The sequence below is a fragment of the Dinoponera quadriceps genome, unplaced genomic scaffold (assembly GCF_001313825.1).
Source record: "Dinoponera quadriceps isolate SergipeBrazil2010 unplaced genomic scaffold, ASM131382v1 scaffold3386, whole genome shotgun sequence".
NCBI classification, from domain to species: Eukaryota; Metazoa; Arthropoda; class Insecta; order Hymenoptera; family Formicidae; genus Dinoponera; species Dinoponera quadriceps.
In genome coordinates, this window is record NW_014557714.1 from 1,127,464 (window position 1) to 1,140,177 (window position 12,714).

Below are 12,714 nucleotides of genomic sequence, written 5' to 3' on the forward strand. Positions count from 1 at the left end.
GGAGTAGGGAGTAAGAAAGTTTTTCGCTGGAATGAAGCGTAACATCGAGCATGAGATGGATCATTTTCGTTTCCTGTTCCTTACTTACTGCCCCAGCCAATACCTTACTTCTTATTACTGCTTACTTTCAATGTAGACCGTTTTTTATTCTTTATTTGAAGAGATTTTAAAGGTGACTCATTCTGATTAATTTAATCGACGATTTAAAATTCCTGCAAGTCAAGTATTGTCGGCTCTGCCTTGTTAACGTAGATAGAAATTACTAATTTTTCGATTATTATCGAACGACAAATTATAAACTGGGAATTGATGTGTCGGTAATTATTTATTATTCATCGATTAGTTTGATTTGAGTTTGGTGCGAGTCAACTCAAACTCAGGTTGAAGTTTATTCGACATTAGTGAAATCGGGTGTTTTTTAGAAGTTTCTGCCATCTAGGAAATTGCGTTTCTCCCTCACGAAGACACTTTCGATTTCTGCACCAACGACTCCGCGCGATTTGCAACTCGTGCTGCGACAAGATCTTTCGCGCGCGCGAAGCGAACATGGACCTCGAGATCGAGGCGAGATGACGCGAGAGGAACTTGCAGGAAGAACACATGGAGAGAATATCTGAAGAATATTGTAGCCGATTAAACGAGGAAATGTTGAACAAACATCTAATAAGTAGACAAGAGGGAGTGGAATAGAATCCTGGGCGTCGTGAATTCCACAGTCCTTCAAAAAAAGTGTCCCGCTGTGCCGCCGTTTTCTTTAAGTCGTAAATTTCAGTAATTTCTCAGTCCACTGCGTTAGTAACAAAGGATCGACAGTAAGCAAATTGCTATACCCTATCGATATATTTTCTCATCGATTCTTAGTAATATCTTGCGCCATTACTGCCAGAAATGCCTAGTCATCTGAGAGAAGAACGGGATATCACGTGACCGCGAAAAAATACGGGAAGCGTGTAAAGTAGCTTTTGCGTATTGTAGGCGTTGGAGGTTCCTTTCTCTCGTGAATGTCGCTAACGAGTCTCGCGGTTGATGAAGAGAGAAGGAAGAAAGAAAGACAGAGAGAGAGAAGCAAAGAGAGAGTGGGACCACGGCGCGATTTCCGAGCGTGTTTGATGTCACGACCGCAGTCGGTTGCGCGATCGGGATCGAACGACGATAATGCCATCATCGTCGTCGTCGTTGCGCCTTTGATTCCCTCGGTAGTCGGCAGACGTCAGCGCGGAGCGAACAGTGTCGAAATTTCCTGTCGCGTGACCGCAGGATCCGCTTCGTCTTATGGCGCGTCTCGTCGTATCGCGCAAGAGGCACGCGTAGTACGTACGTTTGCACGGGTCGGGAAAGAAAGAAAAAGAAAACAAAACAGATAAAGGTATATTTGCGTTTTTATCGCGACTCGCGCAGTGTCCCCCGGCGCGGCGAGCCAGTGCGCGTGCGCGGTGGGCGACATGTTGAAGAATCGGCGCGATCGGAGCGCGACACGGCATTACCGCGTTCCGAATTAACGCGTACACCAGCCAACGGGTGTTGCAGATTACGCGGACTTTTCGCGATCTTTTCCTCGTCTCCGCTTTATCTCCTTTCCCTTTTTCCCTCTCTCTTCCTCTCTCTCTCTCTCTCGTTTGCTTGTTCGCTCGTGAGAAGAACGGCCGCGCTTCCACGATTCCACCACTCCAGAAGCGATTTCGCATCGTCCTTCGGCAGCCGCGTGGCGTCACCGACGACGACGACGCCAGTCGTCAACGTATCTGTCGACAGTGTCGTAGGAACGGCGGAAGATAACCGACAGCGGCTGCGCGAGGTCGCTCGCGCGTGTCCGCGTCGCGCAGCATTCCCGCGAAAAGAGAGACCGCGCGTTCCTCTCCCTGGGGAAGAGCGTATCGACAGGTGGTTGCTTGGTTTCCTCTCTCGGTCACCCGTACGAGGAAGGATCGGTGTTGTGATCGGAGCGTGCACATATTGCCGAGGAATACCACGCGAGTGTGCGAATGACTCCTTTCTTATCTGCGCGTCGCATTCTTCGCAGCAATTCTTCGTCGTCGGTAGTCCACCAGCAGCGACTCATCGACGACCGGACGACGTCGTCCTCGTGAATGGGAACGTCATGCCATCGCGGCTCCGGGGCTGATGGTGCAGCTCGGTGTTGACGAAGTGACCGACGCGCGAGCGATGATTCGCGCGAAGTAATCTCGGACGTGAGTCAGCCGATCCTTGCTTTTGCGAAAACGCGCGCGCGCTCGTCGTCGGCGACCGGTCCCCCGGGCGCTGCGGAAGGTCGCGCGAGAGCGTCGAAATGACGGACGAAACGGCCGTTTTCTTCCCTCGTTTTCACGTAATCGGGATTTTCTCTTCCGTACGCAGCGGTCGCTCGCTACTTCACGGTGGAACTTTTCGCAATTTTCGCTCATTCCGATTTCGCGCGAATCGCAAAGCTGCTACGTAGTTAGCTGTGTCTCGCGGGAAGTGAAATAAAAAAAAAGCTTAGATCGATATCGTGGATTGGGATGCCGTATTGTTCGTTTGCAAAGAGGCTCTATAGCCATGAATGTTAATTCGGTGTCTCGTGAACACCGAGGAAATTACATGGGAAAAGTGCTATTCAAGTAGTGAATAATTACTCCAATATTTCATAGCTATTTTTTTTACCTGGGTCAGTTAAATATTTTACTTGGATGATTTACTTGGGAAATTTTATTTGCATTAAATAAATGTTACTTAACCCAGGTAAAAGTTAGCTGACGAGTATTGGAGTAATTATTTTCTTGAATCTAGCAATTTTCTGTGTATATTATACTGAAAAATATCTACATTTTCATGAAATCTCCGTCATCAAAGTATCGATCATGACGATATGCGATCATGAATTTTCCCGAAGAAAAGTAAACATTTTCAAATGCTTTCAAATTAAAATATTTCACTGTTATGAGCTCACGCTGGAAAACAATTCACGACCATCCTGATCGATAATAAATTATGTTCTCTAGCATAAACTCGAGGAAAGTGGACATTTTCTAATTTGAAACCATTTGAAAATGTTCATTTTTCACATTTCCGCTTCAGGGAAAATTACATGGACGTTGCCCCAGCGTTGAGGACGAAGAAGTTCACGTGTGAAAAGTTTCACATTTTCACAGTTACGAAAAGTTACGCGATCGCAGAGTTCACACACGTGGGACTCTCACTTTTTACGTTTCCGGCCTAAGGGAAAATGATATGATCGCTGTCCTGGGAGCTTTCCTGGGTGTTTCCCGAGTAGCGCGCGCTCTTCCCGTCGTCGGATCGAGCTCTCTTCTCATTTCTCGTCGCTTTTTCGCGACTGTTGATTTGCCGATGCGGTTTGCTGATCAGGGAATTTGCAAAAAGTGCAGAAAAATTCCCAAACAGCGCAAACTTCGAAAAGAAGAGCCACTCCTTTTTAGACGTTTATTAAAACGTATTTTGAACGTTTTTAGAAAATCTTTCAGGAATTTACGCTGTCCGGATTTCGATTCCTCGCCGAGATCGATTTGTGATCACGATAATGATCCCGATTCGCGAAGCGAATCAAGCAGAACATGACATTCGCACGCGTGCACTTACGTAGCAGGAAATTATATCGGTTTCGTTCGTTGTGCTGGTCGTGTTATATTAAGAAAGAGAGAGAAAAAGAGGGAAAGAGAGAGAAAGGGAGAGAGGAAGAAAAATGCACATCGGAGACGCGTGCCTTCGATATAATTATTCGTGTCGTTAGAACTTCGTCTACGCGATCGACGTCGCAAGTCGTGATGCGACGAGTTGCTGTCCATCAAAGACCGCGAAGGTGTGGATAATTTCTCTCTCGAACGAGTCACGTCATTAACGAGATTGGCTGGAAAATGTGCGACGTTGCGACGTAAACGAGCAGCTCCGATCGATCAATCGAAGATGCAATTCGCTCCGCGGGAAATATCGCCTCGGCACGACATGGCGGAACATGGCGGACGGACATGACGAGCGAGTATGACGTTACGACGCACGGTGCCCGCACGTAAATTATATGCGTTTACTGTCCTCTGTGAGACATCGGTCTGGAATAATTGGTAAGCGCGACTGGTTTGCCGAGAAGTCGATTCTTGGCATGCGAGTTTTCGTACTCCGTCGTCGTTCCGCTTTTGTCTCCGTTTCGTGACGCATACTTTACGGTACGGAACGCCCGATCGACGTAAATTCCCATTTTAATTCCCTCGAGTCTCTCTCTCTCTCTCCATCTCTCTCTTTTTCTCTCTCTCCATCTCTCTCTTTTTCTCTCTCTCGCTTCCTCTTTATTTTTCTTTTTATCTTTCTCTGTATATTTCTTTATATTCATATCTTCGTATTTTTTCTCACGCATATACTTACTATTTATTATTATTTATTATTGCTATTATTTAATTATTAGAGGGTGTGTTTTAGAATATTAATAAAATATCTCTCTTATCTTTTTCTCGATTTCTCTTTCTCTCTCTCTCTCTCTCTCTCTCTCTCTTTATCTGAAATCATAGAAACGGAGTTCTGAACTCTCGGAGAAGGCGTCGAAAAGACAAGATATGCAGTTTTCGAAACATTGCTTCGAGGGAAACGTCGTCGGGAAAACACACGGTCGCTGGTCGCGTTGAATCGATTTGCGAAATCACGGCAAATACCGCGATAAAGAGCTCGACTCGACGACGGGGGGAAAGAGGAGAAGGCGGAGGAGCACATGGACGCCGTTTTCAATAAGCGCTGGCGCGTCCTGTGCGATACGGTTGCAAGGCGAAATCGCGAGATCGCGCGATGTTCCCGCGGGAGCTTACATAATGCATTCTTCGCGATGGCCAATTCGAAGCACATCGAACGCGAGGAGAGAGATCCTCGCGCGGGAGGAGAGATCGTCTCGGGAAGAGTGCGCGGTGATTCATCCGCGTCCCAGGCGGCGCGTGTTGTTATAACTATTGTTATTTTTAGAACATGCTCTTTATCACGCCTTTCTTTTTTATCGCGTGGATGCTCGGTGCTTATTGTCGATGGATTGCAAATTCTTTCAAGTGAAAGTCTGGCCATTTCCGACATTTGGGTGAAAAATGACGTCTAGTTTGTCACTAGAATATTCTTATCTATGAATGTCTATAACATATCGAGATTAGGCACATTTTCTGAGAATATAAAAATGTTCCAGTTTCAGGGGTAAACTTCGTGAGGACGTAGAACGGATTCAGGTGAACGAAAGAGTCCTCTACTATTTTGCAATAATACGCAAAATTTCGAGTTATTAATTATGGAAAATGGCCATGTGCAAAGGCTTCTTTAATTAATAACTCAAAAATTTACATGTTATTTGCAATATAATTCAGAACTTTTTTGTTCAGAATGACCTAATCTACTGGCCTAATGGCCTAATTATATAACAGTTGTTATACCTAATCACAGACATCAGTATATTGAATCATGAATCTCGAACCTTGAACCTGTCGCTGGAAGTAACAGCTGTCATATATTTATAGATCAGGCCACTCTGAACAAAAATATACTTTACTATTTTGCAAATAATATGCAAATTAATTTTTGAATTATTAATTAAAGAAACCTCTATACATAGTCATTTTCAGTAATTAATAACTCGAAATTTTGCTCATGTTGTATGCAAAAATGATTGAGGACTTTTTTGTTTAATCCGTTCTGCGCACTCACGAAATTTGTCTCCGTTAGTTTGGGACACTCGATATATGTCATTTATCTTATTTACATAAAACTATTTATAAAAGTAGAAATCTCTCTTAATTTCCTAAAAATTAATTTTTCCATTTAGTTCTAACTAAATATTTTAAAGTGAGAGATAAATAATAAATAATAATAAAATAATAGTAAAATTAATTTTTAAGAAGTTAAGAAAGATGGCTATTTTTAGATAAAACTCCCCTTTAGAGGAGGCTTCTCCGATGATCTCGACTTTGACATATATGATGGAGAATATCTTCCTGAATAACTTTGAGAAGGTTTTAGCTCATTGTTTATTAAAAAAGTCGCTCATGGTTTATTAAAAAGTTATGAACAAGGAAATTTGAAAAAGTGACATTTATTCTTAATCTTGGGGAATATAATTTGTTGTAAAAATGATGATGTACAGGTGATTATGGGAGAGGGCTTTGTTCCCCCTCATTGGTTAACCTAATCTAACCGAAACTCACCTTCTCCTTGTCAGTAACAGTTATACTCAACGCTACTCTATCTTATTTCTTCAACTGACAAAAAATTGCTATTTCTTTGCGTAATTTTGAATTTACGCAAAGTTACAGCTTTTATTCACGAGGAGAGCGTGGGTTTAGGTTAGATTAGATCAACCAGCAGAGAGGAATAAAATTCTTTACCCATGGTCACCTGTATCTGTACATCATATAAAATTATTACAAAATTGTATGTCATATAGATAAATTTGTGCAAATTCATGTTGGAAATATGAGAAATTGTCTTGAAATTATCCAACTGATTGGCACACGGTTATACGACAAACTGACGGAGACTACTAATATCAAACATACATACATCGAGCAAAAGTGCTTAACACATTTGAAAAAAAAAATTTCGAAAAAACCAAAACAGAGGACTAAGCCTTGGCGGTGATGGATATTTACACATAGCATGCATCACGTATTTATTTATTAGATATAAACGGTGTCAGAAAATTACATTCTATGCATGAAACTTCTGAAGGTTACTCAGAAAGATGTCCTCTATCATGTATGTCAAGGTTATTAGATGAGCCTTCTGAACTAAAGGAAATTTACCTCTATTTTTATGAATAGTCTTATATAAATAGAATAAAGAAAAAAAAATCAGTCAGATAAATAGAATCGACAATAGGAGGACAAACAGAGTCAATTTATATAGCGATCCTCAGTTCCGCCGTTTTTTATCAGATAAGAAAGTAGACTCATCGGTAAGAGGTCAGAGATGATCAGATTCCCTTTTACTTGAGGAACTTTATTACATCGCTCCTCTTGAACGGCAATTAACGCGCGCGCATTAAAAAGCGTCCGTGAGCGACACGCGCGACGTGTCCGAGGACGCGCACGTGTCACGTGCGCGACGACGCGCACGAGTGCGTCGGTGTAATATACCTTGTTTCGTCGCCGTGCGAAAATCGAGCAGCGCGCGAGGGTATCGTCGGAGTATTACATCAGCGAAAGCAGCTTTTACGGCTTATCGAATTTGATTCTCAAGCCGCGTATTTGCCCGCGGCTTATCGTCGTTATTTTCATCGCGCGTGCGCCATTTTCGAGTGATTCTCAATCCCGTTCTTTCTCTTCTGTATTTGCCGATATTTCATTTTGGAGGAACTACGTGAGTTATCTGACTAACGCGTGTTTCCCGCACAATCATTGATCATTACGTTTCGGATTTTTTTCCTTTAAGGAGGGGAGAGGAAGTGCGAGCTCATTAAGCGGTTATGTCAATGATTAGATAATAATAATAATGCCGCTTTATTGGCGGGAAGGATAATTTTTTTGGTGTTACAAGATAGAAAATTGCAGTAGAATAAATAACCATTAAGATAATGAAAAAATAGCGATTTCAATAATATCGTAATTGTCATTGTCTTTTTTCTCTTATTTGTTTTTTTAATTATCATTGTTATTTTATCATTGTTATTTATCTGTCTCTCTGCTTATATTTTATATTTTTTACTATTTATTATTATAAACTATTATTATTATTTATTTGTATTTGGTGTATACGGTAAAACATTTTTTTATTATAAATCATTTATTACAGCCATTAAATATTAATGTCAATGTATGTAAGATTCCGAGATACCCAAGTGTTTAGATTCAGATTGTTATTGGTGCTCTCGACTAATGAAATATTAAATGTACGTGATATTTAATATAACATTATGTGTTATTTTTCCGGCTGAAACATGTTATCGTTGCACGAAACAAGGACAAAATGTAGATGTACGTGGCGTTCGGTGGCGTTGATTAAAAACGAGCTGTCGTATTCCTCGATAACTCCGCTGAGCAGCCATCTAATGACGGATTTTCATCGACGTCAGTGACTCAATTTATACTTCGTTTTTCCCATATCTCACAAGAATGTACAGTCAACCGAAAAACGCGGTGATCCAAATAGCGGGATTATCGTATTGATTTGAGGCGTTAAGCCAAATTTGATGATCTTGTTGAATCAATCGGTGCGATCGACGTTTCCGTCGAGATTAAACGTTGTCAACTTCCCGACTCTTTACTTCGATCATTACTGTTGAATATTTAACGAGTGTTTGTAACAAGTTACGTTATTTTGTAATTTCGATTGCGAAGTGTATCTTCCTTGAAAAACAGAAGGAAAAAAAGTTTAAATGTCTACAAGGAAAAAATGGATATATGAATATAAATATTAGTATATAAATATATGCAGAGTTCTTTTTTTTTAATTGGCGAGCATTAATTATACAGTGTTTTATTTCTTATTAAAAATGAAGTCGAAAAAGCCTAAACCACTTTTCTCCGCGATGCTGTGCAAAATAGTATTAAGCGTCGCAAAAGAAATGGCTCATGACTTTTCAACTTGGATTTTATTCAGAAATAGCTGTATGCAATCAGTGGACGTTAATTAAAAAACACTTTGCATAATCGCGGTATTATAACAAAAATTTTCTTCGTATAACGCGTTAACTTGTCGCGGCTTCTACAGATTAGACGCGGTAAGAAGTAATACGATGACCGATCAACTTGCTCCTTTTCTATAATTGCCGTAACCGAACGTAAGACGTAAACTTAAGCTAAATAACCAATCGGGATATTTACTTATTTATTCGTCTATTGACGGGAAAATAATTTTAGTACACTACATAAGTATCAGTATAAGAGCAAATTATATACGCGGAAAATACAGAAACTAGTAAATAGAAAATGTAATGCAAAAAAGTGAAAAAGAAAAATGGCAGGCTATGAAGATTTGCTTAATGATGTATTGCCCATAACTCAAAATAATAAAACGTGACTCAAAATAAAAATACAAATTAACCTACATTGCGTTCAAAAGTACCACCGAATATTTAACAATAATTTACAGAGCTTGGATCAAAAGTTATTCCACTTTAAAAGAGACTGTAAAGTAAAACGAGTTTAATAAGAATACGATAAAACTTGCTTATACATTGAGATATTTAACTTATTGTTAGTGCAATTATCATAGAAAAAGATTGACCATTCTAGAACTGAGATATTTGTAGTTAAAGTTAATACTTTTTATACGTTTTTCTTAAGATTAGCGTGTAATTTTTAAATTCTATTTCTAATTTTTTCTAAACAAAAAATAAGATTTTAATGAAAAACTATTATAATATTAAAGATTAATATCCAGACATTATATACAAATTTCAGAATTACTGATCATTTTGTTTTAAAAATATAAAGTATAAAGTTCATAACGTATAATAATACACTCTACTACTACTACTATATCGGGTCAAAACGTTCTTCGACATCTTCCGATTCTCAGTCGCCATTGTTCTCTATAGTTTCTCCGAGCCTTGATCCTTTCTTTTTGTTTCCATCAACACTGTTATGTCCATATTCAGTTCTTTTAATTTAGAAATGATTTCGTTTGTTTTCCGGGAGAGACCATGTTCCGATATTCATAATCCGTTTTCTCATCTTTGGTCGCCGTAATTTGGTTTTCCGTCTGAGGTATTTTACTGAGATTTTTAACTCATACTGTTTTTCCCGAGTATCAGATGATTGGCCATGATGCCTCAACTTCCAACCTGGAGGAGCAGGGATTTGATTTTGGAGATTCCTTCTCTTAAATGGGTTGCCATCACCTCGGCTGCCGAGCTTCATCCGTTCTGAGTATTGGGGAATCTGGAAAGGATATTATAGGTCACAGGTGGGATTAGGATTAGGACATGGGTTCTCCGGGATATGGCTTATGGGGAAGTCCAAGAACTCGCGTAGGCAGGGTCGCTAAGTTCCTGAAGTAGGTCTGTTCCACACCGGGATCATGCGGGAATAACTATCCCCTACCTGTATAATAATACTCGAAATATATATAAATATGCACATATTTAAATTCTTATATATCTTTCTATTATCTGTGCATCTATTGGATCAATTAATGCATAAAAGTAGCATTAATAAAAAAAATAAAAATGATATTTTCGTATATATAATATTGTCTACCCGAACTTCGTTTGAAATTAACATTTATTGTTTAGGCAGTGCAATAAATACGCAGAATAATATGTATAAATAAATATGTAGGAACGTCATTTTGCTTGATAAATGCCAAATTTACGAGTGGCGCTCTTGATACGCCACTGAAAATACGGCACTAATGGGCGATACATCCTTAAGTGCTTAATAATGATACGAAGGTCTAAAGGTGGACGCAATGGCATGTAAAATATGTCAATTAAATTATCATAAGCATTTCCAAACATAGATAATCTATTAAATAGTTTAAATTTTCCATACTACTTCTATGTCTTTATTACTATAGATGATTGCTCAGATTTGTGTGCTCTAAAAGAAGACATAAATCTGATCGTAAGCAGAAGTAAATAAGACTAGTTACTTCTATCTATCTTCTTCTCGAGTACACCAAACTAGTAATATCCCGTTCTTCGGTTCTCCAGATTACGTCTTACATTTACGGTCACGGCAATGTACGCGGAGAGTCGATCGGCTTGCTTCTCGCCGCGCGGTGAACTACGTCGTGTCTCGTCTACGGGAGCCGCAACCTGTTCAGTCGAAGGTGAAAGAATCGTCGTCGCTAGACGTACCCGACCATAGAGCGAGAGAAACCGCACAGCCTTCGTTTCTCACAACCCCACCTAGCTGCACACTGACGCACGCGTACCATCTCGCGCTCGTCTCTGGCCGAGCTGTCAAATTGGCAAGGTGATGCGCCACTTTTCTCTCTCCCTCTCCTCTCTTTCTCTTTCTCTCTCTCCGCCGCATACAGTGCACGGGCATGGTGACATTGGTACAACAGCAGCAGACGCCGGACGACAGCCACCAGTACCAAAGACAGGAGCAGGAGCGCGCGAACGGCGCCGTAGTGTCGGTTGAGGATCACGCGGTCGTTTTTCACGGCGAAGAGGAGGAGGTCGCGCGCAAGGCGAAGGAAACCGCGCTCGTCGTTCCGGGCAATGACAGTGTTGGAGGTTCCTCTACGCAGTGCAGTGACATAGATGACGACGACGTCGAGGATGACGAGGACGAGGAGGAGACGGACGTGGAGGAGGGCGGCTGGGTGGCCAATCTGCCGGCCGCCATCGTCCAGCAGCACCAGGCGGTCGCCACCGCGAACGGTGACGTCGTGCTGCCGAACGCCGACCCGTCCAATTTCGGCGACGTATGCGTGAAGAACTCGTCGAACGTGCATCTCGGTAACAAGACCTTCTACAAGGGTCCGGTCACCATCAAGCAGTTCGTTTACACAAACCCGATCTCGGTGCAGGACGCGAGCAAGCTCGAGGCCGCCAGCCCTGCCTCCGACGCTAATGTGTCGGACTTGTCGGCGAATAAGGTCGACGTTGGCGCCAACAGGCCGATTCTTCAGAATAACACCGAGTTGGATAAAGGTAGTTGGTCGTTTCACAACTAATCATTTGTGTGTGTGTGTGTGTATGTGTTCTTTTCTTTTTGATCCTTCCGCGTCTCGTTTGCTTCTGTGCGTTTCTGTTGACTCAAGCACGTGGAGAAAATGATTGACGAGAATATATTAAATATGAATACACACACACACACACACACACACACTCTCTCTCTCTCTCTCTCTCTCTCTCTCTCTCTCTAAATGATGAATAATGTACTAAGTTTTTAATGAATAACAGTATCCAGTTTTTTTTATGAATAACAGTCTCAAATCTCGACAATATACCACTGTGTACACACTGCATCATGTGAAAAATTAATATATTTGTATAAAATTATACAAATAAAGACGTGAGTATATTTTTATGAAAATTTTTTTTATACTGGAGCCAAAATTTATATGTTACAAAAAGTAATTAGTAGTTTATTCGGAGATATCTTTTCAACCTTGTCGTGTAACAATTTATCACACGTACACACCAGCCGTCTTATATATGTCATAACATTTATTTTCTATTATTATTACTGTTGAAGTATAATTTATTTAAATTTTTGACGTAGAAATCGTCTCAGTATAAGTCGAACGCCGTATACCAGGTGTAGAAGTATGAAACTGGAATTTTTTTGTAAAAATTACACGTCTGTTGTTTGAAAATGATAAAAAATATTTTATTCAAAATAATGTCCATTGCTATTTATACATTTTTCCCACCTCTCCGGCAGTTTATGAATGCCACGCCAAAAAACATTTCTTCTTTTGAAGCGAACCAGCTATCGAGCCATTTTCGTACATTTTCATACGAATTGAAGCGTTGTTCAGCGAGAGCGTGTCCCATTGATGCGAATAGATGATAATCGGACGGAGCCAAGTCTGGAGAATAAGCCGCATACGTTAGTATTTCCCAATTGAACGCCTCGATCGTTTCCCTGACCCGTTTTGCTGTGTGTGATGGGGCATTATCATGGAGCAAAATGACTTTGTGTTGCCTTTTTCCATATTCCGATCGTTTTTCACGCGATTTAAATCGATCATTTGCTGTTGGTAGCGATCAGTGTTAACGGTTTCACCAGGTTTTAGCAGCCCCTAATAGATTACACCCTTCTGATCCCACCAAACACAGAGCATTGTCTTCTTTCCAAAGCGATT

General features: G+C 40.8%; 1 protein-coding gene across 5 annotated transcripts in view; it reads left to right on the top strand.

Annotated features, from left to right (window-relative positions):
- Positions 1 to 1,134: 1,134 nt before the first annotated feature.
- The window catches only part of LOC106749406 (peptidoglycan-recognition protein LC-like), a 20,390-nt gene continuing 8,810 nt past the window's right edge, over positions 1,135 to 12,714 (top strand). The window contains exons 1-3 of one of the 5 annotated variants that reach the window (XM_014628813.1): positions 1,135 to 2,189; positions 9,704 to 9,855; positions 10,604 to 11,554. In XM_014628813.1, the coding sequence (XP_014484299.1) occupies positions 10,942 to 11,554 (613 nt within the window). In that variant the 5' untranslated portion in view covers positions 1,135 to 2,189; positions 9,704 to 9,855; positions 10,604 to 10,941. Of the gene's footprint in view, positions 2,190 to 9,703; positions 11,555 to 12,714 lie in introns of all 5 variants that reach the window. The other 4 variants (XM_014628814.1, XM_014628810.1, XM_014628811.1 and 1 more) reach the window with 4 other exon arrangements.